We start from the raw sequence: 24,692 nt of genomic DNA on the forward strand, positions 1-24,692 counted from the left end.
GATACGATATTGGAGGATTTTCTTTGTGATTCCTTTTAGTTTTTCAAAATTAATAATAATAATTTCCTTGACAAATATTAATTCTGAAAGAAAAGAAATTATTATATTTAGCTTGTACCCAATCGGCATCCAAATACCATGACATATGGCAGCAGCTAGCGTGGCTTGCACGCCGTCTCCGTCAACCTGGTTTCTTAACTATCAATCCTTCCTAAGCATTATTCTATTTTTTGACCAAAAAAAGAAGAAGAAAAAAAACCATTAATCTACTTCTTGCTCTCTCTCTCTCTCTCTCTCACGGTGTGAAGGCTGCAATTGCAAAGCGAGCTGACATGGGTGGCGATATAACAACTCCTCCTGGCAGTGGTAAACTCTCTGATCACCCATTTTTCTCTTAACGCAAAGTTTTTGAAGGTGGCGTTTTTACATGCGATGTCGCTGAGTGGGTTCAATATGCAGATACAGGGGAAGACTTTTCGCTGGAGCAAGATTCTTCTCAGCTCTCATCTCCACTTCTCAGGTAGCTCATCTCATAAATTCCATTCAGTTTATGATCAAATTTGGTTCTGGATTATGTGCCTTGTGCCGATATTGCTAGAACCCATGTTTCAGTTTCTTATTTGTAGCATTGAATCACAAAAACGCAAGTTTTGTTGAAAATTTTTATGCTGTTTGAGAAAGTTTGAAACTTTAAAGTGGTTCTGGTTTTCAATGGAGCAGAAATGATTTGAGCATGAATGTCAAGGATGCTGCAGAAGGTACACTAAATGGGTCGGTGCTTGGAGAACTTGACAGTGTGGATTCTCGATTTTCTTCGGCTTCTTTGGATTTTGAAGTCAAACAAAAGCGGAGGGAAAGTGTTTATAGAGAAATTTTGCTGAGTAATGACGGACTGCGGATTCGGGGCAAAGGTTTGGAAGAAGCCAAGATTAAAGTATTGAGGTATTAATTCAAGTTAATATTTATGTGATGGCAAGAATGGTAGTATGGTTGCTTGAAGTGATGTGTCCTCTTGAATTTTACAGCTACACTCCTGGTGCATGGATTGAAAGTGTTGGTGCTGTGAAATTGAGGGACTATGATGTGCCAAAGACGACAACTGTTTTATTGGTTGGTCCAAAAGGATCTGGAAAGAGTAGTCTTGTAAATAGAATATCAAAGGTGTTTGAAGATGACAAGTCTGCGTCAGAAAGAGCCCAAGTATCATGTATGGCTGCAGTTGTGAATAATAAAATATGCTAATTTGCTGTATTATGGGGTGAACTTAAGTTATTTGTGTTCTACAGCTTCATGTATATTGTTATCTTGTGCCAGATAATTCATCTGTTGGAGATGGAACCTTTTTCCTCCAGGAATATATGATACCGAGATGTTCCACTTCTTTCTGCCTCTATGATACCCGTAGTTTGTGTGATGATTCACATGAAAACATAAAAATACTGCAGCATTGGATGAAAAATGGTGTTCGTCAAGGGGAGCTTGTTATCAGGTCTGAATTTCTAATTCATCACATCCCTCTCATTTTGGGTTTAGGAATTTGTCTACTTTCATTCACGTCAATTTATCTCAATGGACTCTCAGGGATTCAGACAGCCAAAGTTTGAGGACCATGATGATGTGCAAAGCTCGTGATGATGGTTATCTGTCCAGTGAGATCAGGAAGGTTAATTTTGTCATATTTGTTGTTAATGGCCTTTCAGTTCTGAAAGCGATAGAAAGTGATGAAGATGCAGAGACTCGATACACCCAAATGATTGCTTCAGCTTTCAACTGCCCATACCTGGCATTTAAAGGTATCGAATTTTAATGACTCAATCTTTTCTTTAATATTTCATTGATTCGATTTTATAGGGTAAGAGGGAAGGGAAGTGGTGGAAACTTGAAAATTTTAAGGTGTTTAGTCTCTGCATCTCCATTTTGTTTCCAGATGATAAACCCCTAGTTGTTGTCACGCATGGTGATCTACTTTCACCTGTTCAACGTGCTCGTGTTCGTGTCCATTTGGGAGAACTACTGGGTATTCCGCCTGCAACTCAAGTTTTTGACATCCCAGGTAACCATTAAAGTTATCACCCTCTCCGGTATGGTCTTCATGCTAATTAATTATACAGAACTAAATTTAACTCTTTGTGCTAGCAGAAAGCAGTGATCCGGTAACTGAGTTGGCAATAGTTGACATGTTACGCTATTCGCTTGAGCGTGCTGAGAAAAATCTTCCCCATAAAAGAAAGGTATTTTTTTACAAGCAGTGATATATATTCTTTTGCTTTCTTTTTCTTTTTCCTTAAACTTTTTGAGCTAAAGGATGACATATACTGAGTGGCATGAATGTGATAACTTCAACTATGTACCACTTTGAAATTTCATTTTTTATTTACAAATCACAATCAATGCTAGAACTTCCTGATTAACATGCAACAGTCAGCTTTTGGAGCCTAAATATTTTCTAATATGCACATTTACCAAATCTCGTATCTCAGCATGGCTCTAAATGATCCCTCAAATTCATGCATCGTTCAATAATAAATTTGTTCAACCCCCTACCAGAAAAGAACTGTTCAGCCGAATTGGCCCGTCTGTTTGCTATGCTATTGTCCAAGTATTTTAAATAGCTTTGTAGGTTTGCTGATTTTTATCAATTACATGCAGGTTCCTACTATGTCACTGTTATCAGGTATGCTCCTGTTAGTAATCCTTGGAATTGCCATCAATATATGGTGTATGAATTATCAAGCGTGTATTCAGCAAGGCCCTTTCCCTTCGTCCCCAGAGGACATTCGGCATTGCCCTTCGCCTCAAATGAATCTTCAGCAGGGCCATGGTTCTTCTCCCCAAGCGCATGTTCAGCATGGCCCTTTGCCTGAAGTACATATTCAGCATGGCCCTCCTCCCCCTTCCCCCATAGCACATATTCAGCATGACCCTTCGTCCGAAGAGCATATATACCATGGCCCCTTGCCCAAAGCAGAACTTCACAACATTAGGACAAAAGCTCAGAAAAGCAGGGAAAAACCTGGCCATGGCCCTACGCCCCAAGCAGAACTTCAGGAACATAGGACAGAACCTGATGTTTGGATAGATTGGAGTGAAATCCGACATTTGTGGTTAGACCGTGATGTTTGGATAGATTGGAGTAAAATCCGACACTTGTGGTTAGGCGACTAAGTTGGTTTGTTTTCATCTCTTATGATTCACTCTTATAGAGTCTAAACTCACGTGGTTACCGGTTGGAATGTATATATGTGGCTAAATGCTAATGTTTATATTGTTTTGTATATGCATGTGAATCTCTTTCACCTCAAGCAATCTCTCCTTTCTTTTGTTTTCTTCTATTTTACTGATTTTGGATTCTGTACAGAAAACCTTTTTACCTTGGAAGTACATTTTTTTTCCATGTTATCCGATATTTGCATGCCCACAACTTCCACAAAACGCCCTTTAACCTAATCTTAGTGAATAAAAGCCAGAGCCTTCCCTTTCCTGATCACAATTAATCCCACAGCCTGTAAGCAAAACAAATCAGTGTAAAAGAAATTGATAAACAAACAGAATCAATGTAATAAACAATCAAACGTATTATTCGTATTGAATATCCTTCGTATTCAAAAAAAAAAACAAAAATACATGAGAAAGTATATAATCTTTAAAACAAAGACGCGCCTTGGAATCTTGCAAGGGCTTATGCTACAGACAATGGATGATAAAAATACAAAACTTTAGAATCCTGTGTTACCAGACAGTCTGGACCTTCAACTGAAACTTCAACAGCACCATCACAAAAATGGGCAAGACCCAGATTGGCCAAAGGATGATCTTTGATCTTCGACTTATCGCTGTCATGCTGGCACCATGCTTAACAGCAAATCCAATGCAAAGAAATGACTACGAAAGAAATAGACATTTAATAGATGGATGAACTCGGATCATCGTCCTGAAACGGCAGTGTTTGGAATGCTCTGCAAAAACTTAGCCCTTGCAGCAGGGTCAGTCGAAAATCGACCCAGTACAGCAATTGTCGCTGTACTACTTCCAAACTTCTCGATGCCTCTCGAGATCATACAAGTGTGATTAGCCTCCACAACCACAATCACATCTCCACCTAACAGTGATGATGCAGTCTCTGCTATCTGCCGGGTGAGTCTTTCTTGTACTTGGAGCTTGTAACCGTAGAAACATACAATCGATTGTAAAAGAGATTTCGCAATGGGATTGAATCCTTCAGTGCACAAATATCCTATATGCACAACACCATAGAAGGGAAGTAGATGATGCTCACACTGCGACCAGAATGACAAGTTCAGCTCAGAGTGGATTTTCTTTTCCTTGCAGCCATCTCCATTGAGCTTTAGAGGATCCACCCTGTCAGAAACAAAGCCATTCAGCTTCATATCTAAATTAGTAGTTTGGAAGTTCATCAACCACTTCACGAAACGAGCAGGTGTTCCTACAAGCTCCTTCCTTAATGGGTCTTCACCTAACGACCTAAGAATTGAAGCTACTGCAGTGACCATACCCTGATTAACTGATTCAATCTTGGAGGCAGCAATAGCACCTGAGGGGAATCGAGATGGACACCAGTGTTGATCGCTTGAGTCTCTCATGCGATTTTTCTCGACATTTATGCCTCTGAATCTCAGAAGATTCAAAAAATCTGCCCAAAGATTGGCATTTTCATTCTCAAAAACTCCTGAGCCTGAACTAACCAGTAACTCTACCCATCCTTGGTGGTCCGAGTCAAGAAAGGCTGATTCTACTTTTGGGAAATGGATGTGTAAACATTGGAGTACAACTGCAACACCTGCTGGCTTGATGCCATGCTGCAAAGCTGAACACATTTCGTCTGCTAGGTGCTGAGGCTCTTGGAGGCGTTTTGCAAACACATCAGCTACTCGAGAGAGCTTGCTTAAGCCTACAACCCGTTGACCAGAAGGGACATAACCCACATGACATTTAACCTGGAATGGTAGCATACAAGATTCACAATACGAGAAGAGGTCAAGATCTCTAACAACCACGAGTCCACCAGCTCCTCCAGCATGACCAACTGTATTGTCGAGACCAGATTCAGGAAATAAAGCACCTTGCACAATGTCCTTAGCCTTTTGTCTGTAACCTGGAAAAGAATTGAGGGTTTAAAATCAGTATGCATATCTTTATTTTCAGGTGAATACTTTAAGAGGAATCAGCACCACCCACATAAAAATACTTGATTGAATCAGGAAACATGATCTATGCTGCATAAATAAATCAGCACCACCAACATAAACACGCTCCATGCTTTGATCTCTATGAGATGGTTCTGACCCGTTAGTTTGGGAAGGAAAACAAGGATAAAAGAAATTACAAAAAAAAAAAGAAAAAAAAAAAGGAAAGAATCATGTACATCTGAAAGGTCAAGAGTCTTTGAGGACAATAAGGAGGCAGGTTCGTGACAGGAAGGTATTTTGTATCACTGCTAAAAATGTCCACGAATGGTTAATCCAGCAACGTCATCCATGGGTGCAATGTCAGCAGCTTGAAAGAGAGAACATGAAAGGAATTTTTACCAATATAGGCCCACGAGGATTGCAAAACAAACATTTTCGTACCATGATCCTGTAGACTTGCCAAGCAAATTTTGAAAGTATACACTACTGTCACCATCTAAGACAACAAACATTTTTTCATACGCACACACGCAAACAGAATGCCATTAGTTTGGGATTAACACGGAAATTTTATAATATTACACAGTGTATTAAAGTGCTGACAAACTTGAATCAAATCCTAACAGCTAACGAACTACTCAAGCCTCAATAATTGGTAGCTATTAGAATAACGAACGAAAAGGCTGTCCAAATCAAATATGCAATGAAAGAATGATTTAGAACAATGCCCCCACCATGTTATTAACACAACAGGAAAGAAAACAAACTCTAGGAACTGAAGTAGCAAGCTTCCCAAATTTCAAATAGTAACAAACTATAACTGAACAAGGCTGAGAAAATAGTTACCCCTTGTTCCTTCCCGAAGGGCCTTGGCAACGCGAAGAGGCGTCTTCTTCAAACCTTCTCTGTTAACATCCTCTCCCAGACCCTGCATGAGAACTTTCACAGCATCTTCAATAGCTATGGTTTCAGGTTCTTCCTCAAAACTCAGCTCGATGCAACCCAATTTCACTCCATTCTCAAGTTCCGAGCAGAAATGTCCCTCATCCAAAGCGCCCATTGACAGACCACAAAAACCAGCACCGACCCAGATCGCAAATCAAGTTACAGATTTCAAACACCCAAAGACACGGCAATTCAAATCACCAAATCAATCAAAACCAAAGGTGCCCACTTTAACAGAAGAAAGATGGGTCACAGGAAATAAAAATCAAATCTTTCCCCAAAACCAGTAATGAATCAATAAGAAAACTAAAAATCAAAGCTACCCAGATGACCAAACGATAGGATCCTCGCAAAACCAATAATCCCGAGGTACCCAGATGATCAAACTATTCAGTTAACAAAGTAGAGCTATAAAGAGATGAGGAGGAGGAGGCTAAGGCCTTAAGGGGATGTGAGAATGAAACGTAGGGTTGCCAGTTCGACGTTTGAATGTGTGGATCTTCGTCTCTAATCGGAATGTGGGACCCAATTGCCCACATGAAGGGGGGAGGCTGTGGATTGGGCTTTTGGGGCTGTGTTTTTTTGTACGGGACCGGAGGACCTGGGTCGCTGACAACTAACCACACGGTTCTTTCCTCTTTTTTATTTCGTTATCTCTCTCCCTCTCTCTCTGCTATGTCTGCTCTGTTCTCGTGTCATATGAATCAATATATAGACAAAAAAAAATGATCAGAACATTTGACGCTTCAAGTCAGAAACACCAAGCCAGAAATTACCAAATGGTATATGGGATTGGTGTAGAGCGGTACGTTTACGTTCCACCAACCCACCAAAACGAAGAAATTAAGAGCTCTCACCCACCGCATATCTTGGATCTGTACTCTGGTTTGGTGGGTTTCCTTTATGGTCAATGGATCTTTGTGTATAAAGTTTATTTATTCTATTCTATCATCAAATCTTAGTGGTCGTCGAGGGTTTTACGAAAATCATTGCATATGAACTTTTTGCTAGAGGATCTAAGGAGAGCAGTGCCGTGTATATTCTATCTTATTAGCCAGTGGTGCTTAGAGGTTCTACAAAAAGTCATGTATATTAACTTTATTCCAAAATAGTATATCTCTTTGTTCCAATGGATCTAATGTTATTTGTGGCATAATAAAGTTTGGATTGGTTCAAGAGTTTCAATATCGTTAGGGGTGCCAGGAAACGAGTTAGGGGATTAAACTAGATCAAGGGTTTCAATATCGTTGACATAAATTTTATACTACCATAGAAAATATAAGAATCATGGAAGTTGTATTTCATAGAAATAAAGAATCATGGATGTATTTAAAGTAACTTGGTAATCTCAATGAGGCTATGATGATGAATTATAATGAAGAGTGCCCTTAGGCCATCTTCAAGTGGGGAGGGTTATATTTTAGCCTTTTAAAAAATAATTTTATAAGGAATAATGTCAGGCTACATTTTAACTGTCTTTAACAATAAAGGGCTAAATTTAATATTTTAATAATTTTTAGTATATGATGTAAATTTATTAATTAATTTATTTAAACTACTATTTATATCCTATTTTAAAATACATTTTTTTCAGAAAAATATGGAATATAATTTTTTACATCCACATGTCGGATTATATTTTTCCTTGTTCTAAAAACAACTTAAAAATTAATTTAAATGAAAAAAAAAAATGAAGGATAGTTTGTAAAAGAATGAAGATATTGTGAAAAATTATGTAAAATGATGAAATTGAGGAAGGATAATATGTACAATGATGAAGATGTTGTCATAAGTTATGTAAGAACGAGGTAGGTATTTATATAAAAATTTTAATTTTTTAGAATTCTTTCAAATTTTTTTAAATTAAAAAAAACTAACTTACGTCACTAATTGGGCCTCATCCAATTATTTAGCCTAGGCTAGCCAAAGGGCCACATGTGGTACTCATTTTCGGAATTGGCCCCTTATGTAGCCCTCCTTTTTTTTTTTGTAGCCCTTTGTGTAGCCCACTCTTGAAGATGTGTTTTGGGAATTTTGGATTATATTTGAGGATATAGAATTCACTTGAAGATGGCCTTAATAGGAGTAATTATAGAATAATACAGTAGTACGGTCACGTAGTACATCTTATATATTTGTTATAATATAAGTGTATTTATTGATATTATTTTCAAAAATGGGAGAAAATAAATCATGTCGTCCGCCCATATCATAACACATATACAAGATGTACTACATAATCATACTACCGTAATATTCTATAATTACTCCCCTAAATAATTATCCGATAAAGAAACTCCTCACCTCAACATTAAAAGATTGAATTGAACCTCTCACCACACCTACTTCTTCAAATCCGTTTCATGTTTATGCTCTCATCTATCAACCCATTCTCCTTCATTGATAAATAGTAGCCCATTGTTCATTAAGTTAAAGAAAAATATTGAGTTGGGCCAAATTGGCCCTACCCATTGGCCAGCCCATTCTTTCAACCCATTATCTAGTTCGGGTCTTCGGATCTTGAAATTTGATTTCTAGCAGCTGCCCTGCCCATCATTGATCTCACAGTCTCACTCTTCCAAGAACCCATGGATCCTCCACATGGATGCAGGCCATGGAGACCGTGCTTACTTCACCATCCCCACCACCATCCCTTGTTCCTCTGCCCTCACCATCACCACCACCACCATCTTCATCACCAGAACAATCGCACCCTCTTCAATTGCCACGTACACACCAATTTTGCGCCTTTTCCTCAAAATCCAGAACACTCTGCTGCTGCTGCTGCTATTCCTTTTCAAACCCATTCGATTGCAGAGACTTCTGGGTACGACGAAGCGTACAATTACGATTCTACCCTAAACCCATTTCAAGTTTTCAACTTCATCTGTATTGGTTTCTCATCATTTTAGTTGGTTCTTGGTAACAGAGCATTGCAGGAGCAGCAGAAGCATGGTGAAATTGGTGATGTTGTTGGGTTTGAAGAGGAAGAGGAAGAGGATGATGACCCAGTTTTCGTCTTAACAGATGAGTGGAAGGAGTTCTTTGCTAAATCTGAAGCTAAGAGGAGACTAGGTAGGCACTGAGTGTTCTTAGTCTCTCTACCCTTCACCCATTTCTCGCTCCTTTTTTTTCTTTTCTATTTCAAAGATACTGACTTTTATAGTATGATTTGAATTTGGTGTAATTACAGAGAAGCAGCAGGCGAAGAAGAAGAGAAAAGGCTAAGCAAAATCAAGAGTGATATGAAATCATATTTTGTCTTTGTGGTTTTGAGTCTCTGTTTCTGGTTTTGTCGTTGCTAAGTAATTTTGTTTGAAAAGAGTGTACCAATGAAGCCACGGAAAATCCCATGCGTCTCAAAATGTTTATTGAGGTATGGAAATGATAGATTTGATATACTCCACTTCTTGAAAATCTACAAGTACATGTAAAGATACATTGATAGTTACAATGCTGCGAGCACAATGGCCATTTTTCTTCATTTAATTCAATTGGTTTCTCAGTAAGCTTTACAATCTTCTTGCACGAAGGCTTGCCTGGCCATCTAGGGTTTGAAGGCTAGCTTGTTGAGAGCAGCATTAAACCTCTCTTCCGGGATCATTCGGTGGTTTTCATAGAAATCTAATATCTCCATTGATATGTTTTTCACCTGCCAGAATATGCATCGTAATTAATTCCCAGGGTATGAATAGAAAGAACGCCTCATAATTAATCTAATATCTTCAGTCAACTGATGTGCCAAATTAGGGTCACGCCTCACACAGAACATGAAATATGTAGACAGAAAATAATGAAAAGATGTAGAAACATCCGAAAGACTTACCACATTCATGTCCACACGGAGCTCTTCAAACCATGCTGTGGTATCTTTCTCTCTAAGTACGCTCGCAATGTATATGCAAGCTAAAGCAATCAGGTGTGGAGGATGTACGAGTGCAAGATCCATCTTGTATGTGTCATTTACTACTCCCCTGTGTATATCAACATGTCAAGGTTACCTTATGTCTAAAGTGTAAAAACGGTCAGAATGTCTACATACAAAAATTCACTCATCCAAAACGCAATTCAAGCTTATACAGAAAACACAGAAAAACAGAACATCTTTTATCAGCTCCACCCAAGTCTTGCATTCATTTTGGAAGCATCTTTGCATGAAAACCCTTCACAAGAAGTAGAGCCCTAAAGATATGTATAAATAAATAGCAGCTAGATACGCATGCAGATATGTATCACACCTTCAGAAAATAAACCACTCCGGAGATTGGGCTCTTACCAAGTTAACTGAGTCATACTTATATCGTTTAAGCTTGCATCTTGAAGCAACCTGGAAAGAAATGGAGTGAAATGCTTTTAAGAATCTTCTTAGTGAAGAGAGGATAGTTTCCTATCAACATAGAGAGAGTGAGCTAGATAAGAAGAACATTAATGGCATCACCAGAATCACACATAACAGTTTTCGGTGCAAACTTAAAGTTGGACTTCTATTAGTATGCTAAAAACTATAACACTAAATTGGACTGTATACATATTTGCTGAAATACAATGGTGCCAACCACTCATGATCTGCAGGAATTGAAAGATTTACGAGTAACAATGGAGGGAAACAAAATAAAGCACAACTGTAGAGCTCAAATAAGGTGGGAAATAAGCAGATAAACAAGGATTTATCTCTACAGAATACTTACTGAGACAATGAACGATAAGGATGATATACAACTAAATAATAGTTGAGAGCTTCTAGAATCTTCATTTCCATTTCCAGTATGTCTTTGATCTCGTATCTATACTTCTCATCAGAATCTGTAACAGAAAAGTGGTAAATTGTGAGGGCTTCACATTAAGTAAATCATAATAAAAGTTGGAGAAGTAATCTATTATTTTCAGTAACAAGTACTTACATATTTTTCTGATGTAAAATACGAGAAGTTTAGCTTGCACTGTGCTTTCTTCTGCTTTTGATGCCAGGTACAAGCAGGTTGGAGCTACAAGACGTGGATCATACTCAGACATACTCTTCCTGAAGCAATAAATAGAATTATGCTTGGAAAGAGAAATCACATCTAGACTTTGAAGTCCTGCAATGATAGATAGCCAAACCCCAGGCCCAGAGAAAGGAATTCAACAATAGCTGTATAATGAACTGGGACAAAATAGAGTTGTGAACATCACAACAGATGAGAACAATGTAACCAGCATACAAGTGAGAATGAACAGCATATTACACTGAACTTGTTTTGGGGAATAAGAATTAACTATATGATTAAGGACTGTTTGAATACACATCTTAACAGCACGTCATTAATAAGCAGGGTGCAAATGTAAACATGAAGACACAAACAAGCAATGGACATGTGCAATCATGATTGGGTCTTGATTTGAGGATATGCCTAGCTTGTTAGTTATTTATTCTGTCGTCGTCAAAATGAACCTCAGTGACAAAATCAGTTAAGAGGCATAAAAATCTGGCTTAGCTAAACAAATGAGAGAAACTTAACAGATACGGACTCAAACATGAAATGCAGGATTTAGGGGTTAACAACACTCTCAGAACTTCCACAAGAGAACAACCCATACATTCAAATAAGGAAGGAACCATGAACTTATGGCTAGTGACTGAGCATTTTTCTCCCACTATTGGATAATTAGTTAAGATACCTGGTGTACACTCGTCTCATATATGTAACTGCAGTAGCTACAACCCTGAAACCAGTAAATAAGAGATCAGATAAATAGGCAGAAGTGAATTAAGAATTTCCTACACTTCAAGTAGATGAAGTAATCAGCTCGACCTTTGCCTCACTTTTACATGTTGTGCCAATTTTGATATATCTGAAAGAAAGGAAAAAAGGAAAAAAAAAAACAATTAATTTATAGTAAACATATACAAAACATAAGTGATAAGCAGTACCATGCTTGCGCATGTGAACAACATACATTAATCTTTGTATCAGAAGCTCTATTCCAGAAAGTCGGATTACATAAAAAAAGAGTAATATGGTATACATTTGAAGGATATTCATCACAAATAGCATCACTTCAACAAATAAATACCAAAAAACATAAGAACTTTGTAAGATGGTAAAAATCCAAAGCTCCATATGACAACTTCTAAGGGAAATGAATATCTACAGAACACCAACACACACAACCACGTGATAGAAGCACTATTAGTTTTTTCTATAGTTTCAATCCGGTTAAAAAGATCCCAAAGGTAGATTTCATTTCCTCGTTTAGGCATTCTTGATATTGGGATCCTGTCAAAACTTATAATGTTTTTCATCTCTAGTCAACTTCTTAAATGGGGGCATAAGAAGCTCAATTGAAATGAAGGAAGTTCAATCCAAATGTAACAGTTCAACATCAAGCACAGATATCAAAAAAATAACAAAAACCCATATTACAAAACTCATTTAAAATCCTATAACAAGTAAAACAAAAACCAAATTCATGGCAATCAAAACAGAAACATAATACGAAACCAAAGCCAACAAGAGAAGGGAGAGAGAGAGAAAATACAGCTGGCCATATGCATCTTTATGAGCTTGAAGTCTTCAAGAGTGATGCCTTTCTCTTTATCAAGTGGGAAGACCACATCCACATCTTCCTGGTCGAAAAGCTGTTTGCTGCGTAAAACAAACAACCCATAATCAGAAACAAGGAAAAGCAAAACACCAAAAAAAAAAAAAAAATCAGAAACATGGAAAACAATATTGGGTTTTGAAATACATACTAGTGGGACGACGTCCAGAAATTGGCAGCCATTTCTTTCCTGGGAGATTCAAAGTGTCTGAGTTCCCCCAACCGTCAATTACTTCCTCGCTTCAGATTCTGTTTACCGGGCATGTAGAAATTGGACCTTGTGGAACGTTTTTAGATTGAGAGTTCAGCCAATTTTGTTGCCCATTCAGATTATCTAATGGGCTACCCATCTCTTTCGATCCACTTGAACTAAACAAATCTAGCCCAATTAACAAAAAGGATAAAGAAAAAAGGCGGTCGCTACATTTTTTTTTTTTTTTTTTTTTTTTTTGGGATATCAAAGTTTGGAACGTAACAAGGAGGTGTCATTAAGGCTTGAATCCGAGAATATTGATCTGCGACAAATACTTTTAACATTGAGTTATGAATTCGTTAGCACTTGCTGTTTTACACCCGGCAATTTTATTATATTTTTAACTTTTTTTAACTTCCTAAAAACTTGAATCTTGTTTCCAGCAGCAAAACAGAGCCCCGGCAGATGGTGGGACCCAGTAGACTGGGCTGGCCCGAGTTTTACCATGACATCAGTAGTGCTACAGTGCTGCTGCAGTCCACGTGTCGCACTCTGGACTCTCCGATCAGATTTTTTTCTCCAATCCAATGGCAGCTAATTTTTGTGCAATAAAATTTTTTTTAAATTTTTTTTAAAAAAATACAAAAAAATTACTAATTTTTTTTTCAATAAATACCAACCAATACTCTTCACTTTTAACACCAAATCCTCATACATTTTCTTATCCTTCTATTATTATTCACTTTCTACTCAATATTTTTTTCACTTTCAAGTTTTATTTTTCTCTATCATATTATGGCTTCTTCTATTGAAACCGGAGGGGAATGGAGCATGATATCTTATCCGAAAATTTTAAATTTATCTGAAATTTGAACTTTGAAACCGAAAATTTTATCTGATTATGAGATATGAATAGTATTGACACGTAGAAACCCAAAAATTTATCCAAAAATATTATCTAAATTAATTGTTTAGGTAAAAAAAGTTGTTTAAAAAAAATAAAATTGAATAGTATTTGCCATGGCAAATGACAACTGCTGGAAACACACATTGCTTAATATAGCAAGGGCAGCTACTATTTACATGAATAGTAACTACCCTAGTCCCCCCTTACTATAACGAGGGACAAACTGCTGGAAGTGCTCTAAGTGATGTAGGAATAAAAGTGTATTGCAACCACACAATACAAAGTCTATAATGAGAGTAATTCTCCTAACAGAGCCAAGAGTGTCATAATTATATTTTTGGGTTTGATTTGAGATTTTGTCCAAAACCCTTGAATGATTGAGATATATTGGTCTTTCAAATTGTAGGTGACATGACAGGCCAACAAGAGCACATTACCAAACAAGAATGGGTGGGCTCGGACAGTGCCTATATGAGGTTAAGGTGAATGTTTTACACATTTGAAAAAAAAGGACATCGACAGCTCCACCAACTTCCAATCAGTGAGTTTATGTCTGTGAAGTGCACGTTTTTGTTTCTTTAAGAATTATTTCTTTGCAAAAGACTTGCAAATTTTGTAAAGCAAAATTGTGAACTGCCACCGCATGTCCTTTCTTTTCTCTCTCACTCTCATCTCATCTCTTAAATAAACGGAAGTGACAAAATATTAATACATTCATAAACTCCGAGTGTAGGGTACGTACATGAAGCCATTTACAAGATTAACGTTGTCCTATCTTCGGCTCCTTATTTAAAATTCATAATGTTACATACTGGGCACAAATGAATTTATTGTATAAGCAATATATGACAAAAGTGAACTATAACATTTCATGCCCACGTTTGAAGCCTGCGAACTTCTTCAAAGACATTATTGATAGAGGTGAAGAGGAAGGCGTGGAGATAGCAAAGCCTCCAGCGGATTTGCTTTGGGCAAGGCAAGCCCCAGCCCTTCACGCATGTCCACTGCCTCCTCACCAACCCTACTCATATCAAAACCCTGAACCAAACGAGCCAGAATTAATTGGACCACTTGCAGCCCCAAAACCATGCCAGGGCACGACCTCCTGCCTGAGCTGAACGGAATATATTCAAAATTATTTTGACCTTTGAATTCCACTTCAGCATGGGTGGTCATGAACCTCTCGGGTTGGAATTCACCTGGGTTGGCCCACATGCGTGGGTCCCGCTGTAGTTTCCAAATGTTGACTAGTACACGAGTGCCCTTGGGCACGTGGTAGCCTGCCAGGTGGCAATCCTCTGTTGCCTCACGCAGGCCTGTGAGTGGGCCAGGTGGGTATACGCGTAGGGTTTCTTTGAGAATGGCTTGGAGGTATTTGAGGTTAGGGAGGTCTGATTCTTGTACCCATCTGTCTCTTCCTACTTGTATGTCCAGTTCTTGTTGGGCAGCTTTTAGGGTTTTCGGGTTGTTCAGTAGTAGGGAGAGTGCCCATGTTAGAGTGACGGATGTGCTTTCTGTGCCAGTTAGGATTAGAACCTGCCAAAAGCAATTAAGGAAAACAATTAATATTTGTATAATAATTAATATTGTTGCTGAATAGCTTTATATTGTTACACTAAATTAACCTTACCAGTGCTGTTGATTTGATGACATTATCAAGGCTATGGCCAGAAATCACATCGTCCTCCTCTTGCAAGCTGGAGATCATCACATCCATCAAGTCACTTTCAACCCTATCTATCTTGCCTTGAGGCCTTGATCTCTGGCGATGTTCTTCAAGCCATTTCCCAAGCACACAGTCAAGTTCCTTGAAACACCTTTTCATGGAACCCACATGCCCAAACAAGCTGTCCAGCCACTCAAGCCACGGCATAGCATCTGACCAAACAAAAACGCCAAACAGATACAAAGCCTCCTTCACAGCCTTTTCAAAACGCCAAGCCTCACTGTTTTTCTCATTATATTGCTCAGCTGTGAATCTCTTCCCAGCAATCAGCCTCACGTTTATGTTGAACGTTAAGAACTCAATTAACTCACTTAAATGCACTGGCGTGGGGCTCGCGCCATTCTTCGTGCAAAGTGAGAGCAGATTTTTGATGAACAAGTCAACCTTCGAGGTCCTAACGTGGCTTAGCATTTCGACTCTTTTGGTCGAGAGGAGCTCCAGCGTGGCCAGCTTGCGGACGTGGCGCCAGTAGGGCCCGTAGGGGGCTAGGGCAAAAAGTGCATTGTCGTAGCCCAAGTGCTTGCCTCCTGCAATGCTTGCTCGTGTGGCAAAAACTCTATCGTTTGTTGTGAGACATTCTTTGACTGTCTCCCAGGCGCTGAGGACCAGCACTTGGTGTTGGCCAAGCTTGAGGGAGAAGATTGGTCCATGGTCATCTGCCATGGCTCCCAAGGTTATGGCAACTGGGTCTTTGCTACGTAACAGAGGGAGGTGGCCTATGAAGGGCCATGCTCCAGAGGGTTGGGGGACTAATTTGGTCGTCACAGTCGTCTTTGTGCTGGTGATCTTCTTCTTAGTGTGAGCTGTGATTCTCAAGGCAGCATATAGAATAAGCAAAGATAAAATTGTTTCAAGAATTTGGATTGGGGAAATTGTAAAATCCATGGTGTTGGGGAGAGAGAGAGAGAGAGAGAGAGAGTGTTACAGATGGGAATATGATTGCGTGTAGGATATAGTTCATTTTGCAAGTGTATTTATAGACACAGATACGTCTCTTTCAAAAACAAATAAACAAACGCATTGAGATACACAATGGATGCTCACCACATCTCAAATATATAGGATAATTAGATATTTAATTTTTTTTCTCTTTCCAACATCTCTGGTTTTCATTCACTAGAGTGTCGGTTGGAGTTCGATACTTAAAAAATATATATATATATATATATATACTCTACTTATAAGACAGTAATGTTTACAATTTTGATGCAACAGTGCCGCTGCTATAAATCATAGGACAAACTTACTTGGGCCCATACCTTCATATCTATGTCTACCAAATTAAATGATTACCCGCTTGCAAACTTTTTCAAACAAATAAAGTAAAAATTGAAGGTGATTCTAAGAGCATCTCCACCTCAAAAGGCTAAGGTAAGGATAAGAGCAAAGCAAGGGCAATAGTGGCAGCTTTGTAATTTGTGGTTCCACCTCAAAGGGCTAAGGCTAAGGCAATTACTATTCATTGTACTTTATTTTCTATTTTTTTATACTTTCAACTATTAATTTTGATAATTTTTTGTAATTAAATTTCCGGATAAGATTTTTAGTTGCCACGTGTCCATCATTTTTCAGAAAAGATTTTCGAATGAGACTCTCAGTTGCCACGTGTCTTATTCCAAACAAACTTTTTGGATATTCATTAAAAAAAAATTATAATCTCAGATTTCAAATAAGATTTTCACCCTCTAAAATTGTGCCACGTGTCCCATGTCAAATAAGATTTTCAGATATTTTAAAAAAAAATTATAATCTAATATTTTAGATAAGATTTTCACCCTCTAAAATTGTGTCACGTGTCCCATGTCAGATAAGATTTTCAGATATTTTAAAAAAATTATAATCTCATATTTCAGATCAGATTTTCACCCTCTAAAATTGTGCCACGTGTCATCTCTATCTTCTGAATCCCTCTATAAAACTACACCATTAACTTATACCTCTCACACCATTTCTTATCTATTCATTCATTTCTCAGATTTTACAAAACACATTCTACTCTTAATGTCAAACTTGAGGAGGTTGTTGGAGAGGCAACAGAAAGAAGAGGAACAAATCTGGCGTAGATGTGCTGATAAAGATGAGGAGGCCGATAAAGAAGAGGAAGACATGCTTGCAGCAGCGGTGTGTATGCTTAATCAATCAAGGCAACACCGCCGTAGTCGTGCCCCAAATGTGGACAGACGTAGGGAGTCTCGAGGTAAAAATCTCTTGGAAGATTACTTTATCCCAAATTCGTTATATCATGTTCATAAGTTTCGAGAGAGATATAAAATGCAGCCACATTTGTTCCGAAAAATCATGCATGATATTTGTAATTACGACACATACTTCATTCAAAAATATGATACTGTTGGAGTTTTCGGTATTCTCCCGGAGCAAAAACTTACAGCTACTTTGCAGATGCTTGCTTATGGGGCATCTGCAAAGCAGGTGGATGAGATTGCAAGGATGGGAAAATCAACTATCCTAGAGTGCTTGGTGAGATTCTATGATGCAGTGGAAAATTTGTACACAAGGGAGTACCTTCACAAACCCACGCCAAGGGACCTGCAAAGGCTTCTACAAAAAGCTGAGGCTCGAGGTTTCCCAAGAATGATTGGAAGCATCGATTGCATGCACTGGCAGTGGAAGAATTGTCCTACTACTTGGCAAGGAGACTATGGGAATCGGAAGGGCAAAAAAAGTATAATTTTGGAGGCCGTAGCTTTATTCGACTGTTGGGTTTGGCATGCCTTCTTCGGAATTGCCGGATCTTAGAATGACCTCAATATCCTTGGTCAATCCCCGGTACTCGACGAGGTATTGTGAGGTCATGACCCCCAGATCACCTACCAAGTCAACAATACCGTATACTCTGGTACGTACTACTTTGCCGACGGAATTTATCCTAGGTGGACAACATTTGTGAAAACAATTCCAAATCCCCAATCCGAGAAAGAAAAAAGCTTTGCTGCCTTTCAAGAAGGTTACATGAAAGACGTGGAAAGGTGTTTCGGTATATTGCAAGCTCGTTAGGCAATTATTAGGGGTGCTGCTTGGATGCTAGATGAGGAGGTGCTGCAGAGCATTATGCTGACTTGCATCATCCTCCACAACATGATTGTGGAGGATGAGTTTGATTATGATGCTTCAGATGTGTTTGAACCCGATCCCATGAACACGGCGTTGACAAGAATGTATGAAAGGCCAATGAGACCAAATGGACAACCAATGGAGCCCAAACCGTTACTTCGGGATGGTCGATACAACAACCCAATGATTGATTGTTATCAAGAAATGCAATCTTATATGTTCACGAGAGACATCAACTTGACTTGATCGAGCACTTGTGGGAGATGAAAGGCAATCACAGTGGATGAAGTCAAGATACAAGCTTTGTTTGGAATTATGCTTTATTTTGTGTGTGGTGTTTTTTGGAATTATGCTTTTTTTATTATTATTATGCTTTTAAGTATGGTTTGTTTTGTGTGTTGTTTGCAATAAATTAAGGTTTGTTTTTAATTAATCTTTGTTTTGATGCTCAAATGTTTTTAATAAATTGTCATATTATTTAATGCTTTCTTTATTGAATAAAAAGGAAACAATACAACAAATTAATACATATGGCAAAGGTGTTTCAATACAACTTAATGGTTTTCATCATTTAACCAATCCGTATTGCTAGGTCCATCGTCATGGAAAAGTTTTCTTCTCATCACATCCCTTCGTCTTAGCTTCCAATAGGCCTTTGTTTCAGAAGACATATGGCTTGTATCCATGGCCATGATTTTCATCTCTCTATCATCCATGTCTTTTTCTTTTGCCTGCTGCTGTTGAATGCAAATGCTTCCTGTCGTGCCTTGTTCGCTTCATCTCTTTTTAAGTCTCTCTCAATTCTTAGTGCAGTGTTCTTAGCTATTTGCTCCAATAATTGTACACATTCATTGTTCGAAGTGCTCCCTCTCTTGGCCTTCGCCGCCTTTCTCCCAATAGGTCTCGACGGATGTGGAAGTGGTGACTCCGTTTCCATTGGGAGTCCAATGGCGAATCGGTTGTTGACGAATCGTGGAGCGGCGTCTCATTTAATACAACCGGTAGACCTGTGGGAATAATGTTGAATCTCGAAAAATCCTTCACAACTTCCCAACATTGGAAATGCAAGAAACTTTTTTTTCTTTGCCCCATGGCACCGAACCAAAGTTGTGCTTGTATGATCTATTAAAAATAAATAATTGGAAGTGTAAGAAAAAAATATATATTATGCAAGAAAATATAAACTATTTTGAAATGCATGAATAAAATTGATTATGCAAGAAAATATAGACAAATTGGAAATGCAAAAAGAAAAAAAAAAGATTATGCAAGAAAAAGAAATATAATATGCAATAAAAAAAAAGCTACATGAAATTGATTTAAATGGCAATTATAAATATTTTACCTTATCGGATAGATTTTGACCGCTTCGAATGTTCTCCCTTGCTTTTGTCAAGGCATTTCTCCATTTCCCTAACTCTTTATTCAGAATTTTCCATCTACTAGACAAGGTCATTTCGGTTCGAATAGAACCCGATCTTTGACAAAATTCTCCCTGAATTTTGCTCCACATATGAGGCAACTTCATCTCATTGCCCGAGACAGGGCAATGACTAACGATCACCCAAGACTGACACAACGCAATATGTTCATGAGTTGTTCACGCACCTCCAGCTTCGACAGAAGATGGCATTTGTTTTTTGATACAAATGGAAAGTAGTAGAAAAATGTGAGTGGAGAGTAAAAAAGATTGGAATGAGAAGAGTTTAGATGAAGAATTGGTGTGGAAAGTGAATAATGTGAGTGGAGAGTAAAAAATATTGGAAGGAGAAGAAATTGTATGAAGATTTGGTGTGGAGAGTGAATAAAATTGTTAGGTATTTTTAAGGAAAAAAATCCAGAATTTTTGGTTTTTTTTTAAAAAAAAAATTCAGAATTTTTTAGCCAAAAAAAGGAGGACCGTCGGATTTCTAGAAAAAAACTGATCGGAGAGTCTGGGTTGCGACACGTGGCGCATGCCCGTTGGATTCTGTTAGCTCTGACGTCACCTCCCTTGGGCTGAAGCCTAGGCGAAACCTGCCCTTGGGCTTGCCCGAGCCTCTTTTCTCGCGCTGGAGCAGTCTTGGGCTTGCTCGGGGGGCCTCCTGCCGGGTTTGCGTGCAGCACTGGAGCTGCTCTAAGTCAAGTCACCCATTCAAACTCTACATCGTCAAGTTTCCATTACCTGGCCGCTAATCAATTATCCAATACATCAATTGGCTTCTTTGATATTTTTTTTGGTTGTGAAAGTTAGGAAGGGGGTGGAAAACTTATACACAGGTATTATGGGGGCTTGAATTTAGGATCACTTGGAAGCATATCAAGAGCATAGGCCAATCCAGCTAACACCCCATTGATCTTCTTTAAGACTTTCAAGCAGTTAAAATTGCACATAACTTCCCGGAAATAAATATGGTTTTAGATTTTTTAAGCAAATTTAGGGTGTAATCTTCCTAATATATGTCTTTGTCCACGAATTTAATGGGGCTCAGTTCTATTAGAAAGATCGTCCTAAAAATGTAATAAGCGTAGTATTTTCCTTTAAGATGTCATCCTAATAATGATTTCCAACTTTCCATAATGAAATGAATGCCACTCGTGAATATTCAAATACTCGTTATTGGCGATTTTCACACCTCATAACCCTAACAAAGCCTTCCATTCCACTGACAGGTGACACAGGTCATATATCATTCAACAACCATTACGTACCCAATTAATATTTGACTTCTAAATTCCTAATACATATCTGGATGGCTATGAATTAATGGTCGTACCCTTTAGAATTCAAAGGTTAAACTTGTGGTGTGGAAGAAAACACACATCAAACACAGAACAAACGTTGTTCGATCGACCATGATTCTTTGTCCTGGGGTGAAAGATATTCTACAAAGTTGCCTTCGATGTAAAGCCTGGTTGAAAAGTATCAGGCCCTATGAACATATGGACGAGATTTCGTTGCCAGATGATACTTTGAGCAGTTTGTAGAGCAGAGCTTATTTAGGCCATTGGGTGGGGACCTTGGTCGAAAACGTTTTCCACGTATCGATGGCTTTAGTTTATGTTATAACACATGAATAATAATGTTAAATTTGTATACCAATCAAACTTTGCCGAGGGGTGTATTTCAGTAAACAAAAGTGTATTGATTTGTAGACTAACGATATCAAATTTGAACTCATTTTTTCGGTAGTTTAAACTATCATTTGTATTTTATTGTAAGAAATAAGTTTTATTAAGAATCACAAAAGAGAGAGCAAAACAAAATTGAGGCCACCACAAGAAAACCAAAGGCCGAGCCATGCTAAAAACCCACTACATAGATAAAGTTCACTACAAACATAAAGCCCACCAAAAAAAATTTCATAACTTATCAACTGTTTGTGCGGGTGTGGATAAAATAAGGGATAGTCTGAATTGGGTTCATATATTTGTTTCTTGGAAAAATTGTAGCAATGGTCTCTTAAATAAGACCCCATTTTACTTTTCGTTTCTCAACCCTAAAAATTATTATGATTATCCTTCAATTAGATCTATTGTTGCATCAGTCGTCCTTTTCATCAGTTCTAATTGTTTTTCCGTCAAAAATAAAGGTAAATTAGAAAATTCATATCAACTTTTATTAGATAAATAAACTCATTTATCTATATATATAAAGCAAAATGCAGAGAGTGGTAAAATATTCAAAATATCAGAAAATACCATTGGTTAATGCAAATATTAAGAATTGAAATTATTAATTAAATGAGGATAATATGGTAAATTTCCATCTTTTCATATTAAAAAAATTAAAAGAAAAAGAAAAATCACATAATAGATCTTATTTTTATGGAATACATCTACCCATTATCTCTTTTAATTCTAAAATACATTTAAACTTTTAAAAAAAAAAAAAAAAAAAAAAAAAGCCTTTCGTAGGTGCAGAAGAGCGTGCGAAAAGACTAGTAAACTTAAATTCCGAGTGTAGGATACGTACAAGAAGCCATTTACAAGATTAACGTTGTCCTATCTTTAGCTCCTTACTTAAAATTCATAATGTTACATATTGGGCACAAGTGAATTTATTATATAAAAGTGAACTATAATATTTCCTGCCAACGTTTGAAGCTGCCAACTTCTTCAAAGACATTATTTATAGAGGTGAAGAGGAAGGCGTGGGGATAGCAAAGCCTCCAGCGGATTTGCTTTGGGCAGGGCAAGCCCCAGCCCTTCACGCATGTCCACTGCCTCCTCACCAACCCTACTCATATCAAAACCCTGAACCAAACGAGCCAGAATTAATTGGACCACTTGCAGCCCCAAAACCATGCCAGGGCACGACCTCCTGCCTGAGCTGAACGGAATATACTCAAAATTATTTTGACCTTTGAATTCCACGTCAGCATGGGTGGTCATGAACCTCTCGGGTTGGAATTCACTTGGGTTGGCCCACATGCGTGGGTCCCGCTGTAGTTTCCAAATGTTGACTAGTACACGAGTGCCCTTGGACACGTGGTAGCCTGCCAGGTGGCAATCCTCCGTGGCTTCACGCAGGCCTGTGAGTGGGCCAGGTGGGTATACGCGTAGGGTTTCTTTGAGAATGGCTTGGAGGTATTTGAGGTTAGGGAGGTCTGATTCTTGTACCCATCTGTCTCTTCCTACGTGTATGTCCAGTTCTTGTTGGGCAGCTTTTAGGGTTTTTGGGTTGTTCAGTAGTAGGGAGAGTGCCCATGTCAGAGTGACGGATGTGCTTTCTGTGCCAGTTAGGATTAGAACCTGCCAAAAGCAATTAAGGAAAACAATTAATATTTGTATAATAATTAATATTGTTGCTGAATAGCTTTATATTGTTACACTAAATGAAACTTACCAGTGCTGTTGATTTGATGACATTATCAAGGCTATGGCCAGAAATTACATCCTCCTCCTCTTGCAAGCTGGAGATCATCACATCCATCAAGTCACTTTCAACCCTCTCTATCTTGCCTTGAGCACTTGATCTCTGGCGATGTTCTTCAAGCCATTTCCCAAGCACACAGTCAAGTTCCTTAAAACACCTTTTCATGGAACCCACATGCCCAAACAAGCTGTCCAGCCACTCAAGCCACGGCATAGCATCTGACCAAACAAAAACGCCAAACAGATACAAAGCCTCCTTCACAGCCTTTTCAAAACGCCAAGCCTCACTGTTTTTCTCATTATATTGCTCAGCTGTAAATCTCTTCCCAGCAATCAGCCTCACATTTATGTTGAACGTTAAGAACTCAATTAACTCACTCAAATGCACTGGCGTGGAGCCCGTTCCATTCTTCGTGCAAAGTGAGAGCAGATTTTTGATGAACAAGTCAACCTCTGAGGTCCTAACGTGGCTCAACGTTTCGACTCTTTTGGTCGAGAGGAGCTCCAGCGTGGCCAGCTTGCGGATGTGGCGCCAGTAGGGCCCGTAGGGGGCTAGGGAAAAAAGTGCATTGTCGTAGCCCAAGTACTTGCCTCCTGCAATGCTTGGTCGTGTGGCAAAAACTCTATCGTTTGTTGTGAGACATTCTTTGACTGTGTCCCAGGCGCTGAGGACCAGCACTTGGTGTTGGCCAAGCTTGAGGGAGAAGATTGGTCCATGGTCATCGGCCATGGCTCCCAGGGTTAGGGCAACTGGGTCTTTGCCACGTAGTAGAGGGAGGTGGCCTATGAAGGGCCATGCTCCTGAGGGTTGGGGGACTAATTTGGTCGTCACAGTCGTCTTTGTGCTGGTGATTTTCTTCTTAGTGTGAGCTGTGATTCTCAAGGCAACATAGAGAAAAAGCAAAGATAAAATGGTTCCAAGAATTTGGATATCCATGGTGGTGGTGGGAGAGAGAGAGAGTGTGTGTGTTACAAATATGGGAATATAATTGCGTGTAGGATTTCATTTTGCATGTGTATTTATAGACACGGTTTGACAATGCAATTTTTAGAAACAAGATACGTCTCTTTCAAAAACAAACAAACAAAAAAATTAGGTACGTGTACGTATCACATAATGTTGAATGCAGCAGCAGGACGATTCGTATCACATGCATTGAGATACACAATGGATGCTCACCACATCTCAAATATATAGAATAATTAGATATTTAATTTTTTTCTCTTTCCAACATCTCTGGTCTTCATTCACTGGAGTGTCGG

General features: G+C 38.5%; 6 protein-coding genes across 6 annotated transcripts; 2 read left to right on the forward strand and 4 right to left on the reverse strand.

Moving 5' to 3' along the window:
- Window positions 158-3,326, forward strand: LOC18766403. Its single transcript, XM_007199721.2, has 9 exons — window positions 158-366; window positions 460-520; window positions 721-942; window positions 1,026-1,207; window positions 1,315-1,489; window positions 1,582-1,793; window positions 1,928-2,053; window positions 2,140-2,231; window positions 2,650-3,326. Exons 1-9 carry the CDS (start codon window positions 333-335, stop codon window positions 3,163-3,165), a joined length of 1,620 nt encoding a protein of 539 aa, XP_007199783.1. The 5' UTR covers window positions 158-332; the 3' UTR covers window positions 3,166-3,326.
- Window positions 3,522-6,998, reverse strand: LOC18767934 (GTP cyclohydrolase 1). Its single transcript, XM_007200944.2, has 2 exons — window positions 5,994-6,998; window positions 3,522-5,113 (listed from the first exon to the last, which is right to left on the reverse strand). Exons 1-2 carry the CDS (start codon window positions 6,205-6,207, stop codon window positions 3,924-3,926), a joined length of 1,404 nt encoding a protein of 467 aa, XP_007201006.1. The 5' UTR covers window positions 6,208-6,998; the 3' UTR covers window positions 3,522-3,923.
- LOC109950768 (SKI/DACH domain-containing protein 1-like) lies at window positions 8,633-9,577 on the forward strand. The gene is made up of 3 exons (XM_020570855.1): window positions 8,633-8,919; window positions 9,022-9,167; window positions 9,286-9,577. The coding sequence occupies exons 1-3, from the start codon at window positions 8,681-8,683 to the stop codon at window positions 9,318-9,320; spliced, it is 420 nt and encodes a 139-aa protein (XP_020426444.1). The 5' UTR covers window positions 8,633-8,680; the 3' UTR covers window positions 9,321-9,577.
- LOC18767495 (cyclin-C1-2) lies at window positions 9,446-12,946 on the reverse strand. The gene is made up of 9 exons (XM_007201331.2): window positions 12,826-12,946; window positions 12,612-12,718; window positions 11,885-11,924; window positions 11,751-11,795; window positions 10,994-11,112; window positions 10,781-10,895; window positions 10,369-10,419; window positions 9,919-10,066; window positions 9,446-9,744 (listed from the first exon to the last, which is right to left on the reverse strand). The coding sequence occupies exons 1-9, from the start codon at window positions 12,855-12,857 to the stop codon at window positions 9,640-9,642; spliced, it is 762 nt and encodes a 253-aa protein (XP_007201393.1). The 5' UTR covers window positions 12,858-12,946; the 3' UTR covers window positions 9,446-9,639.
- Window positions 14,470-16,464, reverse strand: LOC18767393 (cytochrome P450 82G1). The gene is made up of 2 exons (XM_020553819.1): window positions 15,405-16,464; window positions 14,470-15,310 (listed from the first exon to the last, which is right to left on the reverse strand). The coding sequence occupies exons 1-2, from the start codon at window positions 16,383-16,385 to the stop codon at window positions 14,684-14,686; spliced, it is 1,608 nt and encodes a 535-aa protein (XP_020409408.1). The 5' UTR covers window positions 16,386-16,464; the 3' UTR covers window positions 14,470-14,683.
- On the reverse strand, window positions 22,483-24,414 carry LOC18767463 (cytochrome P450 82G1). Its single transcript, XM_007201640.2, has 2 exons — window positions 23,401-24,414; window positions 22,483-23,306 (listed from the first exon to the last, which is right to left on the reverse strand). The coding sequence occupies exons 1-2, from the start codon at window positions 24,364-24,366 to the stop codon at window positions 22,680-22,682; spliced, it is 1,593 nt and encodes a 530-aa protein (XP_007201702.1). The 5' UTR covers window positions 24,367-24,414; the 3' UTR covers window positions 22,483-22,679.

The sequence above is a fragment of the Prunus persica genome, chromosome G8, assembly GCF_000346465.2.
Source record: "Prunus persica cultivar Lovell chromosome G8, Prunus_persica_NCBIv2, whole genome shotgun sequence".
NCBI classification, from domain to species: domain Eukaryota; kingdom Viridiplantae; phylum Streptophyta; class Magnoliopsida; order Rosales; family Rosaceae; genus Prunus; species Prunus persica.

Coding starts and splice junctions, on each gene's coding strand:
- LOC18767463 (XM_007201640.2), bottom strand. CDS start 24,366: ATGGATATCCAAATTCTTGGAACCATTTTATCTTTGCTTTTTCTCTAT. Junction 23,307..23,400: donor TCATCAAATCAACAGCACTG/GTAAGTTTCATT, acceptor TGCTTTTGGCAG/GTTCTAATCCTAACTGGCAC.
- LOC18767495 (XM_007201331.2), bottom strand. CDS start 12,857: ATGGCTGCCAATTTCTGGACGTCGTCCCACTA. Junction 11,113..11,750: donor ATGAGACGAGTGTACACCAG/GTATCTTAACTA, acceptor TTATTGCTTCAG/GAAGAGTATGTCTGAGTATG. Junction 10,067..10,368: donor AGTATGACTCAGTTAACTTG/GTAAGAGCCCAA, acceptor TGATATACACAG/GGGAGTAGTAAATGACACAT.
- LOC18766403 (XM_007199721.2), top strand. CDS start 333: ATGGGTGGCGATATAACAACTCCTCCTGGCAGTG. Junction 943..1,025: donor GCCAAGATTAAAGTATTGAG/GTATTAATTCAA, acceptor TGAATTTTACAG/CTACACTCCTGGTGCATGGA. Junction 2,232..2,649: donor ATCTTCCCCATAAAAGAAAG/GTATTTTTTTAC, acceptor AATTACATGCAG/GTTCCTACTATGTCACTGTT.
- LOC109950768 (XM_020570855.1), top strand. CDS start 8,681: ATGGATCCTCCACATGGATGCAGGCCATGGAGACCGTGCTTACTTCAC. Junction 8,920..9,021: donor TCGATTGCAGAGACTTCTGG/GTACGACGAAGC, acceptor TCTTGGTAACAG/AGCATTGCAGGAGCAGCAGA. Junction 9,168..9,285: donor TGAAGCTAAGAGGAGACTAG/GTAGGCACTGAG, acceptor GTGTAATTACAG/AGAAGCAGCAGGCGAAGAAG.
- LOC18767934 (XM_007200944.2), bottom strand. CDS start 6,207: ATGGGCGCTTTGGATGAGGGACATTTCTGCTCGGAACTTGAGAATGGA. Junction 5,114..5,993: donor CCTTCGGGAAGGAACAAGGG/GTAACTATTTTC, acceptor ATTCTTTTCCAG/GTTACAGACAAAAGGCTAAG.
- LOC18767393 (XM_020553819.1), bottom strand. CDS start 16,385: ATGGATTTTACAATTTCCCCAATCCAAATTCTTGAAACAATTTTATCT. Junction 15,311..15,404: donor TCATCAAATCAACAGCACTG/GTAAGGTTAATT, acceptor TGCTTTTGGCAG/GTTCTAATCCTAACTGGCAC.